The sequence below is a fragment of the Salmo salar genome, chromosome ssa05 (genome assembly GCF_905237065.1).
Source record: "Salmo salar chromosome ssa05, Ssal_v3.1, whole genome shotgun sequence".
In the NCBI taxonomy this organism is placed as follows: Eukaryota; Metazoa; Chordata; class Actinopteri; order Salmoniformes; family Salmonidae; genus Salmo; species Salmo salar.
Window position 1 is genome coordinate 60,979,846 of NC_059446.1, and position 13,193 is coordinate 60,993,038.

General features: G+C 40.6%; 1 protein-coding gene across 1 annotated transcript; it reads right to left on the reverse strand.

The window, feature by feature from the left end:
• Positions 1-464: 464 nt before the first annotated feature.
• LOC106605374 (NADH dehydrogenase (ubiquinone) complex I, assembly factor 6) lies at positions 465-13,178 on the reverse strand. The gene is given in 8 exon segments (XM_045717735.1): positions 465-1,901; positions 4,174-4,207; positions 4,209-4,267; positions 5,589-5,722; positions 8,481-8,583; positions 8,941-9,162; positions 12,488-12,587; positions 12,961-13,178. Coding segments are annotated over 8 exon segments (936 nt in total). The 5' UTR covers positions 13,152-13,178; the 3' UTR covers positions 465-1,808.
• Positions 13,179-13,193: the final 15 nt, after the last annotated feature.

Consider the following 13,193-nt stretch of genomic DNA (forward strand, 5'->3'; position numbering starts at 1 on the left):
AGGACTTTCCTTTCTGTTAAGGGTGGAAGGGCTAGTCTGAAGAGGTCATTATCAGGGTCTGGAACACACTGACTTGAATGATTCACAACAGGGAGGAAAATACATCATTTATCATAAAACTACCCTGGGTGAACGACCTGGCCCTCTCTGTGACAGTCTTTAAGGTGAAGCCTTAGAGTTTCCTGCTTTTGAAGAATAAAACCTAAAAGTACATAAACCGTTCAAAATGGCCCTTTTCTTTTCAACTCCACAACCTGGCATCTGGTCCAGATCAAAACGATCAACTGGAGGCGGAGATTCTCTGGTAAACTAAGCACTATGCTAATTACACGCTTGCATCCTACTTTGGCTGTAAACGGTTGTCAGGAGCAACAGTACCATATCATTTTGTGCCGGCACAAAATGCTATGTTGTGAATGTATACAGCCTGTTCCACAAATATGACAGTGATAATCACACTTAAGTCACGTAAAAAGCTCTAGATTTTATTTAAATGTCGTAATTCACAATGACATACAGTACTGTTATTATGGTTGTGACATCTTTATTTAAGAGCTTTAAAAAAGGAGAGAAAACAGACCAACATGGCTACACGATTTATTACTGAAAATAGTCAATATATCAGGGGATCAGTTCAGTCTCCAGTACTGTAGTTATTGCTTTACAATAATCTCTGTCTGTGGTCCTCAGCTGTCTAGTCTACAACAGGGAATAACACAGGTGAACTGGTTTAGATGGCAGAGGCATGTTTTAGATCAGAATCCTTTTCTGGGGAGTGCTGACATCGTAGATGGAGGAGTCTCTTGAAATCCACTGTCGTAGATTGGTCTACTTAGAAACCAACATACGAGAGCGGGACTTTTGGAAATCAGATGTTTAAACCTGGTATAAATTACAATAGGGCAAAAGATAAGGTCCCACCATACAGATCAATAGGTCTTCTTCCAGGAGCGAATATAAAGCTGGATGGGGATCAGTGGGTTTCTTTTCTGTAGGCTGGGATGGAACACATCAAAGTCTACCCGCCGCACCCTTTGAAGGTAGTCCTCCAGCACCACTTAGAACAGCAGCCAGAAAGAGGGAAACAGCATCCACACACTATCAGTCCTTATTCTCTACATGTGGTAGCTAGCGTGAGCATTATCTGAGCTCAGGAAAGTGCTTCCTCTTTGCCCTAGACGCACAAAGTCAGCCCTGCATAAAACATATGACTCAGCAGCTGAGAGGAAGGAGCCTTTTAGGCGTCAGAACAGATTAACATAGTTACAGCACCGGCAGCAATAGATCATCATATTTGTGAAAATTGTCCTGGATGAAGCGGAACACAGAACTGAGTGGATTAATGTTCTCTCTTTCTCTAATTACCATCATGCCCCTGCTGGTTGAAGCACTCAAGCATCGTGACCATCCACCCTTCAAAACATAAACACACGATGCGGGGCATTTGTCTACCTCAAATTCTTCACCTTGGCATCATTCTCAAGGCTCTGGTTAATATGTTCTGCCCTTCCTTTATTGCCCTCTTTCATGCCCCTTCTTTGTGGGTATCAGACTGCTTTTGAGAGTGCCAGAGGTAAGAGCCCATAATACAGTCCCTTGGTGGTCTGTCTGGTGTGATTTAAATTGGAGCATTAAAAAGGTCCGTCTGGCCAACTGATGGGGAGCGTGCTGTGATGGGAGGGAGGGATAGGCTAGACAGCCATGTCAGGATATTGGGAGGTGATTGAGGAGGAGAAAGGACCGTTCAACAGATGCTGCTCCTCCTTACCTAGGTTCAGATTAACGAAAAAAACCTAACCCAATAAATGCTAATGATTCTTATAACAACAACAACAACAACCCACCGTTTGGAGGAAGGCAGGGAAAGCAGAAGCTGGTATGTTCTTGCTGAATGATCTGGCCTGTGGAGACAAAAGGTTCAAACTGAGTAAAATAACCAACACAGGCTAATAAAGCTATAATCTGTTTTATAACAGATGGAGGTCTGTAGACATGCAAAATCAATGACGCACATATAAAACACCAGTAGCTACTTCATTTCGGACTGCTTCTCTTTTCAATCCCTTTTGTGTACAAACAAGCCTTAATTAACTTGAAGCTCACAATAAAACAAAGTTTTATTGATTATGTACACCACCGTTCAAAAGTTTGGGGTCACTTAAATGTCCTTGTTTTCATGGAAAACAGACTTAATTAGTTGCAAAATGAATAGGAAATATAGTCAAGATGTTGACAAGGTTATAAATAATGATTTTTCATTGAAATAATAAATTGTGTCCTTCAAACTTTGCTTTCATCAAAGAATTCTCGATTTGCAGCAATTACAGCCTTGCAGACATTTGGCATTCTAGTTGTCAATTTGCTGAGATTTCACCCCATGCTTCCTGAAGCACCTCCCACAAATTGGATTGGTTTGATGGGCACTTCTTATGTACCATACGGTCAAACTGCCCCCACAACAGCTCAATAAGGTTGAAATCCAGTGACTGTGCTGGCCACTCCATTATAGACAGAATACCAGCGGACTGCTTCTTCCCTAAATAGGTCTTGCATTGTTTGGAGCTGTGCTTTGGGTCATTGTCCGGTTATAGGAGGAAATTGGCTCCAATTAAGCGCCGTCCACAGGGTATGGCATGGCGTTGCAAAATGGAGTGATAGCCTTCCTTCTTCAAGATCCCTTTTACCCTGTACAAATCTCCCACTTTACCACCACCACCAAAGCACCCCCAGACCATCACATTGCCTCCACCATGCTTGACAGATTGCATCAAGCACTCCTCCAGCATCTTTTCACTTTTTCTGCATCTCACAAATGTTCTTCTTTGTGATCCAAACACCTCAAACTTAGATTCATCTGTCTATAACACTTTTTTTTCCAATCTTCCTCTGGCCATTGTCTGTGTTCTTTTGCCCATCTTAATCTTTTCTTTTTATTGGTCCGTCTGAGATATGTTATTTTTGTTTAAGGGGTGGATCAGCTTAATATTGCGGAAAGATTGTTGCTTCCATCAATGTAATTGTCTGCATAATTTCCAGTCCTCTATATCTTCTTTGATATAGATATATACATACATACATACACACACACTTTTTTTAGAATATGCCTTTATTATTCCCCGCAAATATGGCTTTTTCTTTGCATCTCTGCCTAGAAGGCTAGCATCCCAGAGTCCCCTCCTCACTGGTGACATTGAGGCTGGTGTTTTGCAGGTAATATTTAATGAAGCTGACAGTTGAGGACTGAGGTGTCTGTTTCTCAAACTAAACACTAATGTACTTGTCCTCTTGCTCAGTTGTGCACCGGGGCCTTCTACTCCTTTCTATTCTGGTTAGAGCCAGTTTGCGCTGTTCTGTGAAGGGAGTTGTACACAGCGTTGTACGAGATCTTCAGTTTCTTGGCAATTTCTCCCATGGAATAGCCTTCATTTCTCAGAACAAGATTAGACTGACTAGTTTCAGAAGAAAGTCCTTTGTTTCTGGCCATTTTGAGCCTGTAATCGAACTCACAAATGCTGATGATCCAGATACTCAACGAGTCTAAAGAAGGCCAGTTGAATTGCTTCTTTAATCAGAACAGTTTAACTGTGCTAACATAATTGCAAAAGGGTTTTCTAATGATCAATTAGCCTTTTAAAATGATCAACTAGAATTAGCTAACACAACGTGCCATTGGAACACAGAAGTGATGGTTGCTGATTATGGGCCTATAGTTGCTGATAATATCTACGCCTATGTAGATATTCCATAAAAAAATAAAATAATTTAAAAGCCGTTTCCAGCTACAATTGTCATTTACAACATTAACAATGTCTACACTATATTTCTGATCAATTTGATGTTATTTAAAAAAATAAATGTCCTTGTTTTCTTTCAAAAACAAGGACATTTATAAGTGACCCCAAACTTTTGAATGGTAGTGAATGTGTCGTACAGGTAAAAAACGCATTGTAGTAGCCATTAGAGAAAACGACTGATCCCAAATGAGAACACGCTGTCAGAGTCCTCCATTTAAAAACATTTTTTTTTTTTTAAAACAGGACTGGATGAAAAATGTAATTGAATCAAATCTTATTAAAGACCGGGTTTTTCAGCCAAGCAGTAAATCTGTTTGGCAAGAACAGCCCACCAAATAACATTGGAGGAACACTATCCTAATGTCAGGAGGGTACGTACGTGTTGTAGGTGGGCTTGGCTGGCAATGTCATACCACGTCTCTCACATTCTGTTCCTGGCTTCCTCGGATGAAGTCCTCCTGGGAGGCTCTGTGCTGGTGGTGACACACACACACACACACACACACCTTTGTTCACACCACTTATTCACACAGGAGAGATTTGTTCCTTCAAACACCTAATCTAGCCGAGCACATGGGCTCTAAATGGGGCGAATAAAGTGAAGCTCTCGATAATTATCTCCATTATTCACGGCATGTATAGCGATTGTCAGATCTCAGTTCTCTCTCCTTTAAACTGTTATTATGGCCTCAGGCTGCCCTGAGGTCTGTTGACGGCACTATGGCCGTCAGCCCCGATAGACAGAAGTTGTTTAGAAACTGGGTAGAAGTCGGATAGTTTGACAGCAAAAAATATATATAAAACGGGTAATATGAATCTTATTCCACAAATAAGGAGTTTAGTTTGATATAGTTTAACAATAATATGAGGACAAGGAGATTTGTATTGCCCAAAAACACAAGGCAGTCGGTGTCTGTAGACATGCTGCTACACACGTTAGCTTGACAAACTAAACAATCAAGTCAGGGAACTTAAATACTATTTGAATGCAGTGAAGCTTGGTATAGCAAGTTATTAGCTAGGCTAGAAGCTGTTGTCAAGCAATGGGAGCAATAACAAAACAAACATACAGAGGGTCTAATGCCAAAGCCTGTATAAAATGTAACATCCCCACGGACAGAGGCTGCAGTAGTTAAACCCCTGGACACCAACAGTCCCTTCCGCTTCCGACCAGAGCAATGAACTTATAACCGGATGAAAATAATTGGGAGATTGCAAAGCACTCACTGTCCCTTAATGACACAAAGTGGAGAAAACCCACCAGGCTTTAGCAAGCTTTAATTTGGGGGGTGGGGGGAGAATCATAGATTGACTGTAGGGGGAAACTCTAGGGCGCTTCAGTTGAGCTCAGGACTAGACCTTTATGATGTTACAATAGCAAATGACCTGGAGGCCTCCATAAACCTGACAGGTCACTAATGTCACACACACTGGACTAGCAGGGGTAAAAACATCTGATGTCACATCATAAACCAGCTGCACACAGTCCCTTGTCACTCCAGCTGTGGCTCAGAGGCCTTGTTGACAGATGGATCAGACAAAGCTGTGAATTTGACTTGTAACTATAGCCAGAGCATTTGTCATGGGGTTTCATTATAACTGTGCCTCTGGCATACTTCATTTGGAGTAGTGACACACTCCCTCACTGTGTTGATAATGCCAAACCCAGTCTAGCAGGAATATCATGTGACATAAAGGCCTGTGTGTGTGTGCAGTATGGCATCCATCTGTACAAAACGGCACCAGCAGGAAAGTCATCATTTTGATACCTCTTCTGCAGATATGGTCACTCACCAGCATGCAGATGTCCATAGGTAGGTAGACTTTGCATCTGCTGCTGTTGTAGGGCGTGGCTCTTAGGCACATCACGATCCCCTGGGCCTTACCAATGTGGCTGGCAGCATGATCAGCATGGACATCTTTCACACCTGGACAAACACACAAAAGGAATCAGGGAAGACAGAAAATAAGTTAAAACACTGCACCACTTTTAAAACAAATAAACTCTATTGTATTAAATACACTTTGTCTATGTACAAGATTCATTTGTCTTCTAGTTTACCTCAGAAACCTAGTTACCGTTTTTGATTGACTAGGGCCATGCTAATTCACCATGCTAATTCACCTAAATGTAATGCTAAAACCTTAAGCAGACACTTCTCTTGTATACATCATTTATCACAACAATGAAGCGCACACGCTTTGATATTAATAACTGGGAACTGCTTTCATGCTGAGTGCCCTGTACTTGAAATGGGTAGAGGCTTTGAGTCAGATGTCTCTTCTAGTCAATTAGACTGGAACAAGTGTGACAGGTTCCTTCGCAGAGGGGGGCAAAATAATGACACTCCACAAAAGAACATGCGAATGATTGACAGAAACACAGGTACTTGAGATGCAGAAATGCCACTTAATTAATCGCTCAAGTGAATACAGCTTGACCTGCTTAAGTCTCCCTCTCAAGTCATAAAACAATCTGCATAAGTAATCATTATTTTGTACACAGTGCATTCGGGAAAGTATACAGACCCTTGACTTTGCCACATTTTGTTACGTTACATCCTTATTCTAAAATTGAGGGAAAAAAACAACAATTTAATCAATCTACACATAATACCCCATACTGATAAAGCAAATAAAGGTTTTCAGAAATGTTTGATGTAAATGTAATATTTCATAAGTATTCAGACCCTTTACTCAGTACTTTGTTGAAGTACCTTTGGCAGCGATTACAGCCTCAAGTCTGTGGGTATGGCATTACAAGCTAGGCACACCTATATTTGGGAAGTTTCTCCCATTCTTCTCTGCAGATCCTCTCAAGCTTTCAGGTTGGATGGGGAGCGTCGTTGCACAGCTCTTTTCCGATCTCTCCAGAGATGTTCGAATGGGTTCAAGTCCCGGCTCTGGCTGGGCCACTCAAGGACATTCAGAGACTTGTCCCGAAGCCTTAGGGTCATTGTCCTGTTGGAAGGTGAACCGTCACCCCAGTATGAGGTGCTGAGTGCTCTGGAGCAGGTCTTCATCAAGGATCTCTCTGCACTTTGCGCCATTCATCTTTCCCTCAATCCTGACTAGTCTCCCAGTCTTTGACACTGAAAAACATCCCCACAGCATGAAACCTGGACACCACGCTTCACCGTAGGGATATTGTCCAGGTTTCTTCCAGATGTGACGCTTGGCATTCAGACCAAAGAGTTCAATCTTGGTTTCATCAGAACAGAGCATCTTGTTTCTTATGGTCAGAGTCTTCAGGTGCCTTCTGGCAAACTCCAAGCGGGCTGTCATGTGCCTTTTACTGAGGAGTGGCTTCCGTCTGGCCACTCTACCATAAAGGCCTGATTGGTGGAGTGCTGCAGAGATGGTTGTCCTTCTGGAAGGTTCTCCCATCTCCACAGAGGAACTCTAGAGCTCTGTCAGCGTGACCATCGGGTTCTTGGTCACCTACCTGACCAAGGCCCTTCTCCCCCGATTGCTCAGTTTAGCCAGGCGGCCAGCTCTAGGAAGAGTCTCGGTGGTTCCAAACTTCTTCCATTTAAGAATGATGGAGGCCACTGTGTTCTTAGGAACTTTCAATGCTGCAGAAATGTTTGGTACCGTTCCCCATATCTGTGCCTTGTCACTATCCTGTCTCGGAGGTCTACGGACAATTTTGCTCTGACATGCATTGTCAACTGTGGGACCTTATATAGACAGGTGTGTGCCTTTCCAAATCATGTCCAATCAATTGAATTTACCACAGGTGGACTCCAATCAAGTTGTAGAAACATCTCAAGGATGATCAATGGAAACAGGATGACTCTGAGCTCAATTTCGACTCTCATAGCAAAGAGTCTGAATACTTATGCAAATAAGGTATTTCTGTTTATTTTTTTTTATAAATATGGAACTTTTCGCTTTGTCATTATGGGATATTGTGTGTAGATTGATGAGGAACATTTTATTTAATGCATTTTAAAATAAGGCTGTAAAGTAACATGTGGAAAAAGTCAAGGGGTCTGAAAAGTTTCCGAATGCACTGTACATCCACAGTATAATGTGACTGTTCCTGTCAGGTTTCTTCCAAATAGGGAAGGAGCAGAGTCATAATCATAGTCATTCATTTCATGTAGAGTGGAAATGATGGGTAATTTCTGTTGTCCTGCCTTTCAACAAAAATCTACAGGAGATCAGTGGCTATATTGATTCATTCTGATGGAATTTTCCATGTGCAATTATGCATAGAGCACTCTGTAACGCCATGGCGGACATGGTATCATTAGACAAGTCACAATTAAAGTTCCCGGCAATGTCTCATTCGGTGGCTGCAATTCTCATCTTTCTCATTTTAGTCAATGTGCTGCATTGGCAAGCACGATTCTCATCATTTCTAAAGAAGTACTTCAACACGGTCCCGTGTGGCTCAGTTGGTAGAGCATGGTGTTTGCAACGGCAGGGTTGTGGGTTCAATTCCCACATGGGGACCAGTACGGAGAAAAAAAATGTATGAAATGTATGCATTCACTACTGTATGTTGCTCTGGATAAGAGCGTCTGCTAAATGACTAAAATGTCAAATGTAAATGTAACACTGGGAAGTTAATTTTGAACATAAATTCAATGTCCCCCCCCCTCGGGAACAGAACAATGCACATGCTGTACACTCTTCAGTCAGTGGAGTCAAGCACAAAACACACATACACCTGCTCACCTAAACTCTCCAGAAGAAGGTACAGTAGTGAGGACTGGGTATTGTCTGAATAGGCCTCCAACTCCTAGAGGTTTCTATAAGCTCTGTCTTCCATGTCTTTCTCCTGTTGGCAACAGTGGAGACATATCAAATAAATGAAACAGAACTAGAATTGAATCCACACAAATCCATGACCTAAAATGAAACATTTGCTTACTCTCTGAGATTATCCTAAGCATCCACCTCTTTGTCAGGTAGTGTTTCTTCACCGCCTCCAAAAGGAGACATTAGAAGATGTTTAAAACAGCTTTTCGTATGCATTTGATGTGTAATGCTATGCATCAAATCTATTTATAAAGCCCTTCTTACATCAGCTGATATCTCAAAGTGCTGTACAGAAACCCAGCCTAAAACCCCAAACAACAAGCAATGCAGGTGTAGAAGCACGGTGGCTAGGAAAAACTCCCTAGAAAGGCTAGAATCTAGGAAGAAACCTAGAGAGGAACCAGGCAATATGCAAAGTCCAAACGATATACAGTCGACTGTAATAGCCGCAGTTGCAAATCCAGCACTGAAAATGAAAACAGTAGACGTCTACTCCAGACAGACGGGGGGGGTCGTCTCTGTAGATCTCCTCCACTGTAGTCTTCCAGAACTGCATCCACATCAGACCTATAGTCTTCTGGGAAACAGAGTCCTTCACCTTGGAGAGAAACAAAAAACGAGGGTTTTCTCAATCCCTTTCAGAAGACTTCATTGAATGAGTTTAAACTGTTAGGCATATAGAGTTGCACAAAAAAAGTATTGCTTTATTAGACCATTCCCTCACTGTTATTCATGTTCATACCTAGGTCTATAGGTTGATGTATTATTGTAGACATAAAAGCATAACCTTCAATAGCAGGATGCCTGAACATCAACACTTAGCTCTGGACATGTATTGGACATATGACCACCCCATTGAGGATTATAGTATCATAATTTCTAATATATGCATATATTCACACCCCTCAACTCTTTACACATTTTGTGTTACAGCTTGAATTTAAAATTGATTAAATAGAGATGTTTTTGGTCACTGGCCTATACACAATACCCCATAATGTCAAAGTGGAATTGTGTTTTTCTAAATGTTTACAAATTAATACAAAATAAAAACCTGAAATGTACTGAGTCAATAAGCATTCAACCCATTTGTTATGGCAAGCCAAAATAAGTTCAGGATTAAAAATGTAATAAATAAGTTGCATGGACTCACTGTGTGTTTAACATGATTTTTGAATGACTACCTCATCTCTGTACCCCACACATACAGATAATTGTAATGTTCCTTAGTCGAGCAGTGAATTTCAAACACAGATTCAACCACAAAGACCGGGGAGGTTTTCCAATGCCTCGCAAAGAAGGGCACCTATTGGTAGATGGCTAAAATAAAGAAAGCAGACATTGAAAATCCCTTTGAGCATGGTGAAGTTATTAATTACACTTTGGATAGTGTATCAATACACCCAGTCACTAGAAAGATACAGGCGTCATTCCTAACTCAGTTGCCGAAGAGGAAGTAAACCACTCAGGGATTTCACCATGAGGCCAATGGTGACTAAAACCATTACAGAGTTTAATGGCTGTGATAGGAGAAAATGGAGGATGGATCAACAACATTGTAGTTACTCCACAATACTAACCTAATTGACAAGAGTGAAAAGAAGGAAGCCTGCACAGAAAAAATATATTCCAAAACAGGCATCCTGTTTGCAATAAGGCACTAAAGTAAAACTGCAAAAAATGTGGCAAAGAAATGACCTTATGTCCAGAATAAAAAGTGTTATGTTTGGGGCATATCCAACACAACACGTCACTGAGTTCCACTCTTCATATTTTCAAGCATGGTGGTGGCTGCGTCATGTTATGGGTTTGCTTGTCATCGGCCAGGAATAGGGAGTTTTTGGGGATAAAAATAAAATGGAATAGAGCTAAGCACAGGCAACATCCTAAAGGAAAACCTGGTTTAGTCTGCTTTCCAACAGACACTGGAAGACAAATTCACCTTTCAGCAGGACCATAACCTAAAACAAGGCCAAATCTACACTTGAGTTGCTTACCAAGAAGACAGTGAATGTTCCTGAGTGTCCGAGTTACAGTTTTGACTTAAATCTGCTTGAAGATGTATAGCAAGACCTGAAAGAGGTTATCTAGCAATCATCAACAACCAATTTGACAGAGCTTGTAGAATTTAAAAAATTATAAATGGCCAATGTTGCACAATCCAGGTGTTCAAAGCTCTTAGAGACTTACCCAGAAACACTGAGTTGTAATTGCTGCCAAAGGTGCTTCTACAAAGTATTGACTTAGGGGTGTGAATACTTATGTAAATGAGATATCTGTATTTCATTTTAAATACATTTGAAAAAATGTTTTCATTTTGTCATTATGAAGTATTGTGTTAATAACCTGTTGGGGCTACAGGTTAGCAATGAACCCCGAGTCGGGATTGCTAACAAGGCTGGAAATTCAAAACATCAAAAATCTAATAATTTCAATTTCTCAAACCATCAACTATTTTACACAATTTAAAAGATAAACATCTCCTTAATCTAACCACATTGTTCGATTTTCAAAGAGGCTTTACGGCAAAAGCATAAAGTTAGATTATGTTAGGACAGTACATAGCCACAAAAGTACAAACATCCATTTTCAATTCAAGGTCAGGCGTCACCAAAAGCAGAAAGCAGCTAGAATTATGCACTAACCTTTGTCAAATCTCCATCAGATGACACTCCTAGGACATTATGTTATACAATACATGCATTTTTTGTTCCATCAAGTTCATATTTATATCCAAAAACAGCATTTTACAGTAGCGTGAAATTCAGATTTTTTTCTTCTCTGAAATGCTTCCGGTGAACATAACAAAATTACTATTCGACAACATTGGTAAATTATAATATTGTCATTCAAAGAATAATATATTATCATCTCGTAATTGCTACCGAATGGCCAGATCTCAAAATAACTTTACTGGGAAATCACATTTTGCAATAAACGGGGTGCTATGCTAAGAACAACAGGCTATGCTATACAGTTAGCATCATCTAAAATCGATAATAACATTGTAAATACCCCCTTACCTTTGATTATCTCCATCAGAAGGCAGGATCCCAGGTCCGGAAGGCATTCCAGGTCCGGAACATATGTGGTTTCTTTTGACAAAGTTCATAATTTATGTCCAAATAACACCAAGTACTTAGCGTTCATTATGCTCCCACAAAACGTGGTTGGGGGGCTGGTAAAATCACGCCGAAAAGCTAAAAAAAACTAGTAAATAATCTATTTATGTTCGTTCAAACATGTCAAATGTTGTTTAGCATTAATCTTTTGGTCCATTTTTAACGTTAAACATCAGTAATATTTTCACACAACCTATCCTATGTCTAGATAAAAAATGATGACAAACTCACGTTTCTCAGATTTATGCGCAGGCGCAAAAAAATGAAGTGATGACATGTCCACTTCCTTGGATTCTAATTTGCTCTCTGTTTATCATAGACGCTTCAAACAACTTTATAAAGATCGTTGACATCTAGTGGAAGCCGTAGGTGTTGCGAAATGAATCCTTTCTCACTATGGTATCTATAAAACAATGACACTAAATAGTACAGTCACAAAATTCACTTTTTTTTTTTAAATCTATTTTTCACAGGTTTTTGCCTGCAATATGAGTTTTGTTATACTTACAGACACCATTCAAACTGTTTTAGAAAATTCAGAGTGTTTTCTATCCGAATGTGTTAATAATATGCATATCCTAGCTTCTGAGTTGGTGTAGGAGGCAGTTAAAAATGGGCACATATTTTTTTCAAAATGTCTCAATACTGCCCCCGAGCCCCAACAGGTTTTAAGAATGGGTGAAATTTAAAATATATATATTCCATTTTGGATTCAGGCTGTAATACACAAAATGTGGAACAAGTCAAGGGGTATGAATACTTTCTGAAGGCACTCAGTACTGAACTTGCTGGAATACCTGCCTGAGCCAGCTCGACATTGAAGGCCCTCAGGGCCAGTGAGGAGCGCCGGGCATCCTCAGGGAGAAGCAGGGAGGACACAAAACCGTCATAGTCCCGAGACCTGGGGAAACAAGGCAATGAACACAGGCAAGTTAATCGAAACAAGTCAAGTGTAATGCTAGTGGTGGACTAACTTCTTCACAATGAAAACATTGGATGCAGTAACACATGTAACAAAAACAAACGACTAGCCAGGGTTGGGGTCAATTCCATTTCAATTCAGTATATACACTGAAACTCCAATTCTCTTCAAAGCATTTCAATGAGGAACATTTGGACAACGTAGCCAGTCACAGAGAGACAACGTAGCCAGTCACAGAGAGACAACGTAGCTAGTCACAGAGGGGCCCATGCAATTTGTGCATAGAAGGATGCTTACAAGTCATACCATTTAGAGCCATATTTGGCTAGCTAGCAAGTTGGCTTGCTTTTACCTCACAATATCGATACAGTATTTTTCGTTGTGCTGCGACTCTGCAGTCGAGTTTGTTGAAGCTCGTAGACATTTCACTTCTGTAGGTCGTTGAATACAAATAGCATGTGGCAATATCTTTCTTTGGAGTGAGTGAAACAGCGAACATTTTGTGGTTAATAATCCATGCTTTGCACTAATGCCAGATGCCATGTTGACAACATACCCTTCAACTTTCACCCTTACCTTGTGTCG